An 11,855-nucleotide genomic window follows, 5' to 3' on the forward strand; every position below is an offset into this window, starting at 1 on the left:
GGCACTATATGGACCCGGGGAGGGAGGGCACTGTGGGTGCTATATGGACCTGGGGAAGGAGGGCTCTATGGGCACTCTATGGACCCGGGAAGGAAGGGCTCTGTGGGTGCTATATGGACCCAGGGAATGAGGGCTCTATGGGCACTCTATGGACCCAGGGAGGGAGGGCTCTGTGGGTGCTAGGAGCTATATGGACCCGGGGAGGAAGGGCTCTGTGGCACTCTATGGACCCGCGGAGGGAGGGCTCTGTGGGCGCTATGTGGACCCGGGAGGGGGGAAGGAGGGCTCTGTGGGCGCTATGTGGACCCGGGGGGGGGGGGAGGGCTCTGTGGGCGCTCTATGGACCCGGGGTGGGGGGGGAAGGAGGGCTCTGTGGGCGCTCTATGGACCCGGGGAGGGAGGGCTCTGTGGGCGCTATATGGACCCGGGGGGGGGGGGAAGGAGGGCTCTGTGGGCGCTCTATGGACCCGGGGGGGGGGGAGGGAGGGTTCTATGGCGCTCTATGGACCCGGGGAGGGAGGGCTCTGTGGGCGCTATATGGACCCGGGGGGGGGGAAGGAGGGCTCTGTGGGCGCTCTATGGACCCGGGGGGGGGGGGAGGGAGGGTTCTATGGCGCTCTATGGACCCGGGGGGGGGGAGGGAGGGCTCTGTGGGCGCTCTATGGACCCGGGGAGGGGGAGGGAGGGCTCTGTGGGCGCTATGTGGACCCGGGGGGGGGGGGGGGGGGGAGGAAGGGCTCTATGGCGCTCTATGGACCCGGGGAGGGAGGGCTCTGTGGGCGCTATGTGGACCCGGGGGGGAGGGGGCGCTCTATGGACCCGGGGGGGGAGGGCTCTGTGGGCGCTATGTGGACCCGGGGGGGAGGGAGGGCTCTATGGCGCTCTATGGACCCGGGGGGGGAAGGAGGGCTCTGTGGGCGCTCTATGGACCCGGGGGGGGGGGGAGGGCTCTATGGCGCTCTATGGACCCGGGGGGGGGGGGAAGGAGGGCTCTGTGGGCGCTCTATGGACCCGGGGGGGGGGGGAGGGAGGGCTCTATGGCGCTCTATGGACCCGGGGAGGGAGGACGGGCTCTGTGGGCGCTATGTGGGATCTGGGGAAGGAACGCGGCAGGAGGGAAGCGGGCGCTGGAAGGGGCGGAGCCGCGTCCTGCCGGCGCGCGTGACGTCACGCCGTTTGAACGTCCGAGCCGGCAGCCTCTCGTGAGGTGACGTTGGGTCGCTGGTGCAGCTCGCTGGCGGGAGGAGGGGAGCTGAGGGGCGAGCGGAGCCGACCCGAACCCGCAGCTCGCCTCAGAGGGCGGGGTCAGGGGTCAGTAGAAGAAGCTGCCGCCGCCTCCTGCACTGGGTCAGAGGTCAGTGGAAAGCCCCCCCCCCCTCCGCTGGGGTCAGAGGTCATCCTAGAGCCACCCTGGGTCAAAGGTCAGTGGGGGAGCCCGCCCTCCATCGCTGCTGGGCCAGGAGGTCACTCCAGGGTCAGAGGTCACTCAGGTGCCCTGGGTCGAAGGTCAGGAGGGTGTCCCTCCGCCCCTCCCCCCCAGTCCCTTAGGACACCCCCCAGTTGTGGGCTTCCCCTTCCTCACCGGTTGCTGCTGCAGCCTGGCCTGGGGGGGGGCCTGAGCCGCAAGGCAGGCCCCCTCCAGCCCCCCTTTCAGACCAGTGGTGCAGCTCCGAGCCAGAAAGCCCCGTGCTGGCGGGTTAGAGCCTGGCTGGGACTAGTCCAGCCCTTGCTGCGCAGCTCCTGGCAGAAGGGACGGGATTGCCCCAAATCCCCATCCTGCCTCCACCGAGCGCCGTGGAATTATTCAAGATGCTGCTAGCGAGCAGTTGTGAAAACAGCTTCTGGTGGGTCGGCCCCTTCTGATGCTGCTAAAAGCCTGAGGCGAGCGAGTCCTGCTCATTGGACCCGGCTGCATCACCAGCCTGTGTTACGACAGAGATGACATTCGAGGGCTGCGTTGGCAGAGCAAGGCTCAGTGTTTGCTATCTCTGCCCTAGAAGCCATGTGGAGGAATTGTGTTAGATTGGCCAGGGGGCTTGGTCACAGTGCAGTCCTCCGTCTGGATCCAAAGGTGTCAGGCTGCGGTGTCGTTCGAGGGTTAAGTCCAACTGTCTCATGCAGTCCAACAGCCCCATGCAGTCTGCTCTGGAACTCTGTGGTGAGTATCGCTTCCCAGTTTGAGAGATGCATGAACTGAGCAGGGGACAGGGAGGCCAGAAGCCAAGAGGTTTTTAATCTCAACTCTGACCCTGACTCTGTTGGTGGCCTTGGACATATCACTTAAGCCAGTCAAAAGGGGCCACTCATCCACGATGATTCAATTTCTGGGTGCCCAACTTGGGGTCTGCTTTTCAGGGGTGCTGAACATCTCCCAGTGACTCTGCAGTTGTAGGTGCTCAGGATTATGAAAATTAGGTCACAGTGTGTCAGCTTGAACTCACAGATGTTGAGGAGCCTAAAATCAGTGGAGAGTCTTAATTTCTCAACCTGTCTGCCTCCCAGTTCCCCATCATTTGAAGAGGGAGAGAAATGTCTTGGAAAAAAGCTTTCCTACCCTATGGCGAAAGGCATTATATAATCGCCAGGTAGTACTAGTGGTCGTAAATTTTGAAAACCATTGAGTTAGACGGTTCAGCTTCCTCCTGTCTAAATCATTTTGTACAGCACGGAACTGCAGTGCAGATATATGCTTTTAAAGTGGATCTTCTCTTGCCTACCCATCTAATGGTTCAGTTGGAGGGAAAACACCTCTGATGCAACAGAGAAGACAAAACGGAGAGAAATGGCTTTTAGTCATTCCCTTATTATCTTGGTGAAAGCTGTATGTTTGTTTAAAATGTGTTCTGTGCTAAGAAGATGAATGAATGACCCTGTTTGCCAGGCTACTGTGAGGAAATGATAGGAATCTGCAGGCAGATGGCTAGCAATTGCAATTATCTGAAAACAATCAGAGGAAGAATTCTTCTCTGGAATATGAAGCATTATGAATACCATGTTATAACAAAGCTGCTTTTGCCTTTCTTAAATATAACAAATCAGTATAATCAGAATTTCATTTGCTACATTAAACCTTTTCTTGAGTATCTCATAGGTTGCTCTATGTGATGAATTATGTACCACCTTCACTTCTGTTCCTTAGAACAGTCACAGAAGACTTTATGCCAATAAAATCACGTGAAGGCATTTTTAATCCAATACCTAGCTTGGAAATATTTCTATCAGATAATGTGATTAACACATTAGTACTACCTTTGTTACAGGCAGCAGTCTCCTGAATAATAACACACTATAGTATTTGGGCCAAAACTTGAGGTTTGAAGACTAAAGAGCAATAGAAAAGTTTCCACAGGCTTTGATTGTTTTTCTTCAAATGAAGAGTTAATTTTTAAAACGAAACTTTGATCTGCTAGGGTTTGTAACCTGGCAGCAGAGGTGCTAAAATTTAAAGTGATTGTAATCAAAAGCAAAACTGACTTTATTGATCTGAGATGCATTCAGTCAGCAAAGCATCCATAATGACTGTAAATTGGATTTGGAAACTTGTAAGTTAAGTTTAAAAAAAAAAAAAGGGGGCATTTAACTGTGAGTCTGTGTTTATACTGCTATATCTTGCCTCCCCATTAAAGTATCCTCTGCTTACTTGGGGACAAAAATTATATACTGCTGACTCGATGCCATTTGCTAATTGCATCCAGTGCAGGAGGAACTACTGCTTTTCTACCCTGGAAAGAGTGTTCAGAATATTTGGCTCATTGTGTCTAACTAGAACTAATTTCGCTAGCTAACCGCTGGACAAGGTGGGGGTCTGAAGACTGAGTGTGGACCACAGCAGTCTTCAAATATGTGAAAGACTGTTAGAAAGAGTACAATGACCAGTTGTTCTCCATGTCCCCTGAAAGTAGGATAAGATGTAATTGGCTTAATCTGTAGCAAAGGAGACTGAAGTTAGATGTTAGCAATCCTTATAGTCAGCAGGTTTTTCTAAGTATTGGAATAAGTTGCCTGGGGAGGTTTTGGAATCCCTATCATTGGAGGTTTTTAAGAACCTGTTAGACAAACTAATACTTAATCCCGCCATGAGTGCAGGGACTGGACTAGATGACCTTTCGAGGTCCCTTCCAGTCCTATGATTCTACGAAACACCTGTCAGGGATGGTTTAGGTGTACTTAGTGCTGCCTCAGTGTGAGGGAGCTGGACTAGAGGACCTGTCAAGGTCCCTTCGAACCTTAGATATCTATGATGGCTTATGTGACTCTGGATTTGTGTGTTGGTTTATTCTGTCTTGTGGCTGCTTCTGAAAACCTGTTCAGTGTTCACTAGATAAATAACAGTATCCCATTGCGTCATTGCATGGAAACCTTCTCACAGGAAGTAAATGGAGAATGATGTTTTCGAAAAGGGGATGCAGTCAGTGCACCTTTCAAAATGGTCCTGTTAGACCCTATGCAAAAAGGAAACCCAGCACAAAGCAGGCAGATTGCATTTACGACTGTCTGGATCTCTGCCTTGTCAAATGGCATGGATTAAAGTTTTCATGGTGCTTTGAAGGCTCAAAGTGCTAGATGAATGTTTATCAGGATTATTAGGAGATGGTCACCAGCTTCACGGTATCTCAACAATTTCTTTTCAGACCTGGCTCTCTCAGGCCAGACAGTCGAAGGATTATGCCCTCCCCAACTCCAGCTGGAGCCAGGGCATGATGGATTTGTATAACAGGTTCCTGGAGATGTGTAAAGATGGGACATGGAAAAGGATTCCTTCCTACGGCAATAGTGTTGATCATATACCAGGCAAGGCTTTTTTGTGTGTGTGTGTGTGTGTGTCTTCCTATGCAATTCTGGATCAAGTATTCACCCTACTTCCTTTACCTTGTCTGGTATGTGTTGGGGTTGCTACTAAAGCCATGAAGAAACACACTGGTTCACAGGCTTGAGTTTTCCTCCACCAACGCTAGTGTAAATTCAGAACAGTGCTAGCGGGTACTATTGTAACTGAGGGGAAAATCAGACCCCCTATCTTTACCCTGAGATCCTTTTTTTGTTTTGTTACCACTAACCATCTCACATTCCTGTTGCCACCTCCTGGGTAGAGTGTAAATATCAACCCCAGCTCTGGCAAACAATGTCTGTTCACTCTCCTATTTGTAAGTGCCAGTTCTGGATCAGACCAATGAGCCATCCTGTCTCTGACAGTGACTAGTAATACACCCTCTTTCCCCTATAGCGAATAACTATGCAAAGATGGTAGTTTCATCCCAACCCCAAGCAGCTGACGGCTCAGTTTAGATCCTGAACCCTGAGGGTTGATATCTGTTATTACGCCTCTATCCAGCTAGTGTTACTCTGGAGAATAGTTTCTTTATTTCTGTCCATGACTAATCTTTTTGAATCCTGCCCCTATAATATCTTGTGTCCAGCATTTCCAGAAGTCAGTTACCAAATGTAACATCATAAAATTCCCTTCCCCTTAAATTTCCTTGTGTATTTTGGTTTGTATCTAAACGTTCCCCTTCCCTCTGTGCAGTCCAAACTGCAAATGTTGTGGTTAGCTGTTTCTCCTGCAACCGTCTCTGTGTTTCTTTCCGCGCCGCCCTTTAGGCATGGAATATGCTTCCAGTCTGCCAAACCACTGTCCCCTCCTGCAGACTCATGTCCTTGGAGGCGCGCATAGGAAATGAGTCAATAATGGTACATTAAAAACAAAAAAACTTTCTTCCTTGTCTCCGTTCCTCTGAGCTTCCCATTGCATCCTGTGAACTCTGGGCCTGTCTGTGTTTTGTGGCTGGCTCAGCAGTAAGCGCATTGTCCCAGCTTGTAAAATGGCAAATGTAAACATTTCACCTCTGTTCTAGTGCAGGAGAACTAGAAAGTGAAACTGACTAGCCGGGCTTTACAGTTCAACCCAATTAAATCTGAAAACCATCTGTAGTGGAAATGTTAGCCTTGTAACATTCTGACTCGTAATAATCCATGGGGTCATTAGCCACACACGTAAGGGATTTAGGCCCAGATCCACAAAGGTATTCAGGCTCCTAACGTCATCCGCTGAAATTTTCATGCATCTGGGCCTTCGTTTTTAGCCTGGTGCTGTGCCTTTAATGCCTAACAGCTCTGCACCTTGCCGCTCATTTGTTGTCACTTTTTTTCCACCCGACTAGAATCGCTGAAGCTAGTGCCTGAAAAGGAGCAGAAGGGAACCCGCCTCTTCTCCAGAAACATGGATACAGAAGGACTGGGCTTCGAATATGCCATGTTCCTTAACCCATCTGAGAAAAGGATGGTGTGTCTGTTCCAGCCGGGCCCCTATCTGGCAGGGCATCCGGGGTGAGGAGGTCCCCTTAATTGTCCTACCCGAGAGTGGTGATCCGCTTAACCGCAATTGACTGGGGTGGGAGAGCAGCAGCACTCGGGAGATCATGTTCAACCCTTTCTTATGTCACCTTCCCAATCTGCCTTTCAGGTTTGCCCATGGGGGCTCCACGGCGACGATCATTGACAGCACTGTTGGGGGCTGCGCTATATTTGTTGCTGGCAGGGTGATGACTGCTAACCTCAGTATAAACTACAGGAAGTAAGTGAATTAATGTTTCTGTGTAGCCTCAGGACTTACCCATAAAATCAGGGGCCTACGACAGTGCAAAGAGACTGTAAGTGCTTCGGGGCAGGGCCCATCTCCTGGGTCAGTGTTTGGGGAGCACCTAGCACTGTGGGTCCACGACTAGGGGTCAGATAATGATGACGTCAATTGCGTCCTGCTCTGGAATGGTTTGACAACTTGGTACTCTTAGGTTTATAGCCCTGTTCATTGAGAAAGGTCTACGTATGCTTCCAGCTCAATCAATGTACTATTGATCAGGCACTAGGGAATCACTCGCCCCTCTACCACGTCCAGACAAGCCTTTCTGAGGAACAATGAGCTTGCAGTTAAGGCACTGGATCGGGATCTGGGTTCAGACTCCCTTTAAGACCCTGGGAAGCCACTAGATCTCTCTGTGCCTCTGCTCCCCATCTGTAAAATGGGGACATCACCTTTCTACCTCACTGGGGTGTTGTGAGGATAGTCACATCCTCCTAGGTACTCCTCAGAACAAGAGCTGGTAGCTTCTGTACTCAGTAGAGCGGTGTGCTATCTAGGATGGCTCTGCAGGCACTGAAGTGACCGTGTGGGTGAGGATGTGATGTCAGAGTAAAAGCTGATGTTAAGAACCACTGCTTAGACTGTCTGTGCTCGCTGGGTGATAGAGCTTACGTGTTAAGACTGTGTTCTCAACTTTAACCCGAGCTTAATGAAATTCTCTTCTAGGAAATTTTGGATTGCTTCCCCCACCACTAAAGTGCTGCCACCTCTGGGGTGGAACGCGGTGGCTGTTTAACAGCTCGCAGGTGTGCTACTCTATGGCATAGGACAGGAAGTGGAATCTCACTAACAATCAGCTGTTTTCTTCTCGCAGCCCCATTCCGCTGGGCTCGGTGGTCTTGGTGGACAGCAAAGTGGACCAAGTCGAGGGAAGGAAAGTGTTTCTGTCCTGTCAAGTCAAGAGCATCGATGGTCAAACGCTTCATGCAGAGGCAACCGGTAAGGATCATGTGGCTGGCTTTAATAGATGAAGCAGAACCTGTGGACACTTGGCCCCTGGGCAGTCAGGTAGGGGGGCCTCAGACTTTCTGTCCCAGTGGAGATAGCTTTGTGTGGGGAACAGAAACGGTATCTGGTATAGCGTGTGCCTTCCCACACTGGTACCTGGACATGACCACAATGAATAAACTCCTTGTGACGTGGAGTCCTGTTTGCTTCCCCTCCTCCCCCATCTCCAAGAACCATCTGTCTCTAGGTGACCCAGTCTAGATGCTCTGGATAGGTCATCAGTGAGGGGGGAGCCAGGGCCTTGTACTCTAAAAGCACCAGCAGCAGCAGGCTCAAAAGTCTGTGAACCAGCCACTAGAGGGCAGCAAAGACCTATCAAAGTGCGGTGCTCAGTGCAACCTGCTAGCCAGCCCTGTCCCATTGAAGTCAGAGCAACTTCTCTGGTGCAGGGCTCCTCGCTAGCAGATCATGCTGTAGGATTGAGGCCTTGACCTGGTCTCATCACTGCGTAAGGTACAGGCTGGCTGAAGCAGTAGGGAAATACCCAGCACTGGCCCTTGCTGCTTGCTTTGCAGAGACCGACTGCAGCTCCAAGCCTCTGTCCCTTTCACAACCTGGGTGGAAGCTGCAGGGTCCCCCTATGTGCACTGCCTTGGAGAGCTGTCAAAGGACAAACCACTTGGCAAAGCGGAGCGAGTTGGGTGTCTCCAGAAGAGCAGTTGTGCTCTTCCTGTCTGAGAACAGCCCTGTGCCATAGATTGCAGAGCACAGGGCAGACACTTCCTCTCCTTTTGAAGTCCTGGGCCCTGCACACACATGGCTCTCCGGTTGCCATGGCTGTTCTGAGCTGACGCTTCCATCCTTTCTTCCGTCCTGTTTTAGCCCTGTTTATCCAGCTGAATTCCACAAAGTCCCTGCAGGAGCAGATGAGCTCCCAGTGAGTCGTCTTGGCCTGTCGGACGACCAGGCTGCAGCCGAGCCCACTACAGCCTCTCCGGTCGCTAATTCTCTGCTCTTCTCTCTTCTGTTCTGAAGAGAGAGCTCTGCCCTGGACTTCTCCTGAGTAACAGTGATATGGTGCAGATTCTTCTGCATTCATCGACTTTGGGGGGGCCTCTCTTAAGGCCACCTCTGCCCATTGGGCTCCACTACAGCTGTTGTGTCGCCCCACCCTCAGCTGGCCGGTCAATTTCTGATTAACCTCCGAACATGAAGGTCCCATTCTTTGCCGGCTGTACCGGGAACTGCTGATGGGAGTTGGTGCCGTCTGTGGACTTCAGAGACAGTGAGCTCTGCATGTTATTGTGTGTTATCAGGTGTTTTATCAAAGGACAAATGTGATAAACCCTTGGTCAGCCATTTCCTGCACTGCAAGCATGTAGATTCTCTCAGCTCCTACACGTATTTCTTACTGTTGTCTTCCATTTTGTCTTGTCTGCTGAGGAAACTTGCGTGCTATCTTGTGGTCCAGCATGCTGTCTATCCTTCACAGCATACGTGATCTACATGCCTCGGGATGGGTAATGGGTTTTGAAACCTTATGCGCCAGTTCAGGTCTAGTTCTACTAGACAGGGTGATCCAGACCCAAGTTGTATCTTATCCTCTTGGCTGTGACCCATTCTCCTTTAGCATGGAGAAGTGGGGTGGGGTGGGGAATTTGGCTTCCATGCCTAAAAGGAGGTAACATAGAACATAATTTGTCCCTGTCATTGGAACTTAGTGGACAGATCTGTTTAGTGACGCGCGAGCCGGAAGAGAAACCAGCTCCTGCTCTCGTAAGCTCTGCAGAGCCAACTGAGGAATTAAAAAGTAGATCTGAGTCCGATTATGGGATAGAGCTATGGCATTGGAAGGCACTGTCATGGAAGAGTCACCGCAAAGTTTTGCAGAGACATTTTTAGGGCTGATTGAAAGTTTTCAGTCAAAACCTTTTTCTTTTTCATGGAAAATCGGGCCTTTGATCAAACAAAACGTTTGCAGAATGCCTCTGCTTTCCACAGCAGCATTAAGTGTTTTCCATCAGAAAATGGAAGGCTGGAATGGAAATGATTTTGATTCCGAAATGCCGTTCTGTATGGGCCGGGATCCCCAGCCAGATTACGTCTTCCATAATGCAGCGCAGCCATGCAGCTGCCCTGAAGTGGGGCCTGCCTCACAAGGAGACTAGAAGCGTGAGGCATCACAGCAGCATTTCACAATCGCTCTATTTTGTTAGCAACAGATCTTAGTCAGGCCAAATCTCTTTCCTCTTTAGCAGCTTCCTTCTCCAGGGCCCCAATCCTACAATGAGCAGATCTTGGAGCACCAAGTTTGCTGCTGATGTGTGACCTTAACAATCAGTAGCCAGCGCACGGCCTTCTTTCCTTTGGGAGTGAGCTGTCATGGAGGGGTGGGAGGGAGAGGAGAACAGGATGGGGGGAGGCAAACTCCTGGATTCCCTTCTGAACTCTGCCACTGCCTCAAGTGATCATGGGCAAGTCACTTACCCTCTGTGCCTTGGTTTCCCTACCTGTAAAATAAGGGTTGATTAAACTCTTCTGTCCTGGGAGGAGAACAGTGAGGGTTAATTCATCTCTGTCAAGCACTAGAAATGCTAATTATTTATAGTAGATCTTTAGTTGTGTCTGGGATATCAGGCAAAGAAAACATTAATGGAGGCAAAGGAAGTAATATATACAATCTTATTTATTTTTGAAGTTAACTCACTGCAGTCTTGCTACATTAGTGAGAAAACAGAAGGTGTTTTGCAGAAGCCTCCTGAGGAGTTTGCTTGTAGCTACCCTTAAAGCTAATCTTGAATGGGATTTGAATTTGCTCACTAAAGAGCAGCAGTGATTTTTGCCTGTGCCCGCCACTGAAAGTTTGCGTTTGTGAGACCCAGGGATTTACGCTCCTTGCTATGAAGGGGAAGGCTTTCAGGACAACTTTAAATCCTGAGGGGAAAGGGTTTGTTTGTCTTTTAAACATCTCACCTTGTGGGAAATCTCACCGCAACAGTGTTGTCCTGGTAGTGTTGCTTCTTCAATCCTGCAGCTGCTCCACTTCTGCAACTAGACGGAGCTAATCCCGGAACCGAGTGAAGGAGCACTTTCTGTTTCTCAGTCCAGGCAGATCAAAGAACTCCCATATGTTTGGATGGGGGGCGTATGTATTTATTTTAAGTTCTGTAAATGAGCATTCACTGCCAGTAACTCACATACTCTATGGAGTCACAATGTGAACCAACAGTGGGAGAACTGCCCACAGCTGGCACCATGGAAGTATTAGGGTAGATTGGGCTCTGGCATTTCTGCCATGGTGCTGTTTATCCCTGCTCGGCTTAGAGACCAGCATGGTTTAAAACTGCCTGAACCTGAGCTGTGTCCACACTCCTGCAATTACTATACTAATGGTGGGAGAATGCTTCTAAAAATTGTCACCTTAGACACAGCCTAGTGCAGAGTGCTCCATAGGAGAAGCAGAGCATGAAAGTGACCAGGCTAGGTCCACCTTCAGAACTGCTTGAAGAACAAAAGAAAACACAGGGCAGCAACACGGCAAATCGGATCAGGTCGTGAAACTGGAATAATTGTTAGGCTCTCAGCCAGAGCCGAGAATGCTGGTAAGGAAATCTCTCAACAACTGATTGAGGCTCAAACAGAAGGACTTAATTGGGCTGTGACATGAATTGACTTATTGTTCTTCACCCAGTGCGCAGGGTTTAAAAACTTGAAATTTGCTCTCTCAAATATCCTGGTGCCTGGGTGGGGAGTTCATCTTGGTTTTGAGTTGGATTGTTATCTTGTTTGTCACTGTTTGGAGCATCTCCATTTGAAGGGATGGTTTCTGCAATCTAAAAGGGGCATGACCAGTCAGGAATAAAGATGTTTATTTTAGAACAGATATGTGCTGGTCCTTTTTAGTTTATTTTTCTTTCCCCTCTTGCATGGAACTGTGGCCGGGTGAACCTTCTGAACAGCATTGCTTTCGGGTTGTGCTGTTCTGCAGTAAGCTGCCTGGAGAGGGGTGGGTTTGTTTTTAATAATAATTAGGGGTTTCCTGGTCTCTGCTGCTCTCTGTTGTTATTGCAGAAGCACCTAGAGGCACCAATCAGGTGCTGTGCAGACACACAACATGAAGATGGTCCCCGCCCTAATGAATGGGCGTAAAGTATAAGACGAGAGCAGTAGCTACCTGGCTTTCTTATGTGTACTGCCAGCAGTGCCCTCCCTCCTGCCAAACGCTCCGGGATGTCTTCTCTAGGTAATACATCACAACCCTAGGACTCAC

The 11,855-nt window shown here is 50.2% G+C and overlaps 1 protein-coding gene across 5 annotated transcripts; it reads left to right on the plus strand.

The window, feature by feature from the left end:
* The first annotated feature begins 1,108 nt into the window (after window positions 1–1,108).
* LOC102930379 (acyl-coenzyme A thioesterase THEM4) lies at window positions 1,109–11,468 on the plus strand. Of its 5 annotated transcripts, none has more exons than XM_037883045.2 (7): window positions 1,109–1,354; window positions 1,998–2,158; window positions 4,632–4,791; window positions 6,159–6,324; window positions 6,461–6,571; window positions 7,452–7,576; window positions 8,468–11,468. In XM_037883045.2, exons 2-7 carry the CDS (start codon window positions 2,003–2,005, stop codon window positions 8,524–8,526), a joined length of 777 nt encoding a protein of 258 aa, XP_037738973.1. In that variant the 5' UTR covers window positions 1,109–1,354; window positions 1,998–2,002; the 3' UTR covers window positions 8,527–11,468. The 5 variants fall into 5 exon arrangements, with proteins under 5 accessions (XP_037738973.1, XP_007068171.2, XP_043391173.1 ...); XM_007068109.4 differs by having other exon boundaries at window positions 1,187–1,421; XM_043535238.1 differs by having other exon boundaries at window positions 1,187–1,421; window positions 2,001–2,158.
* Window positions 11,469–11,855: the final 387 nt, after the last annotated feature.

Source organism: Chelonia mydas, chromosome 24 (assembly GCF_015237465.2).
Source record: "Chelonia mydas isolate rCheMyd1 chromosome 24, rCheMyd1.pri.v2, whole genome shotgun sequence".
NCBI lineage: Eukaryota > Metazoa > Chordata > Testudines > Cheloniidae > Chelonia > Chelonia mydas.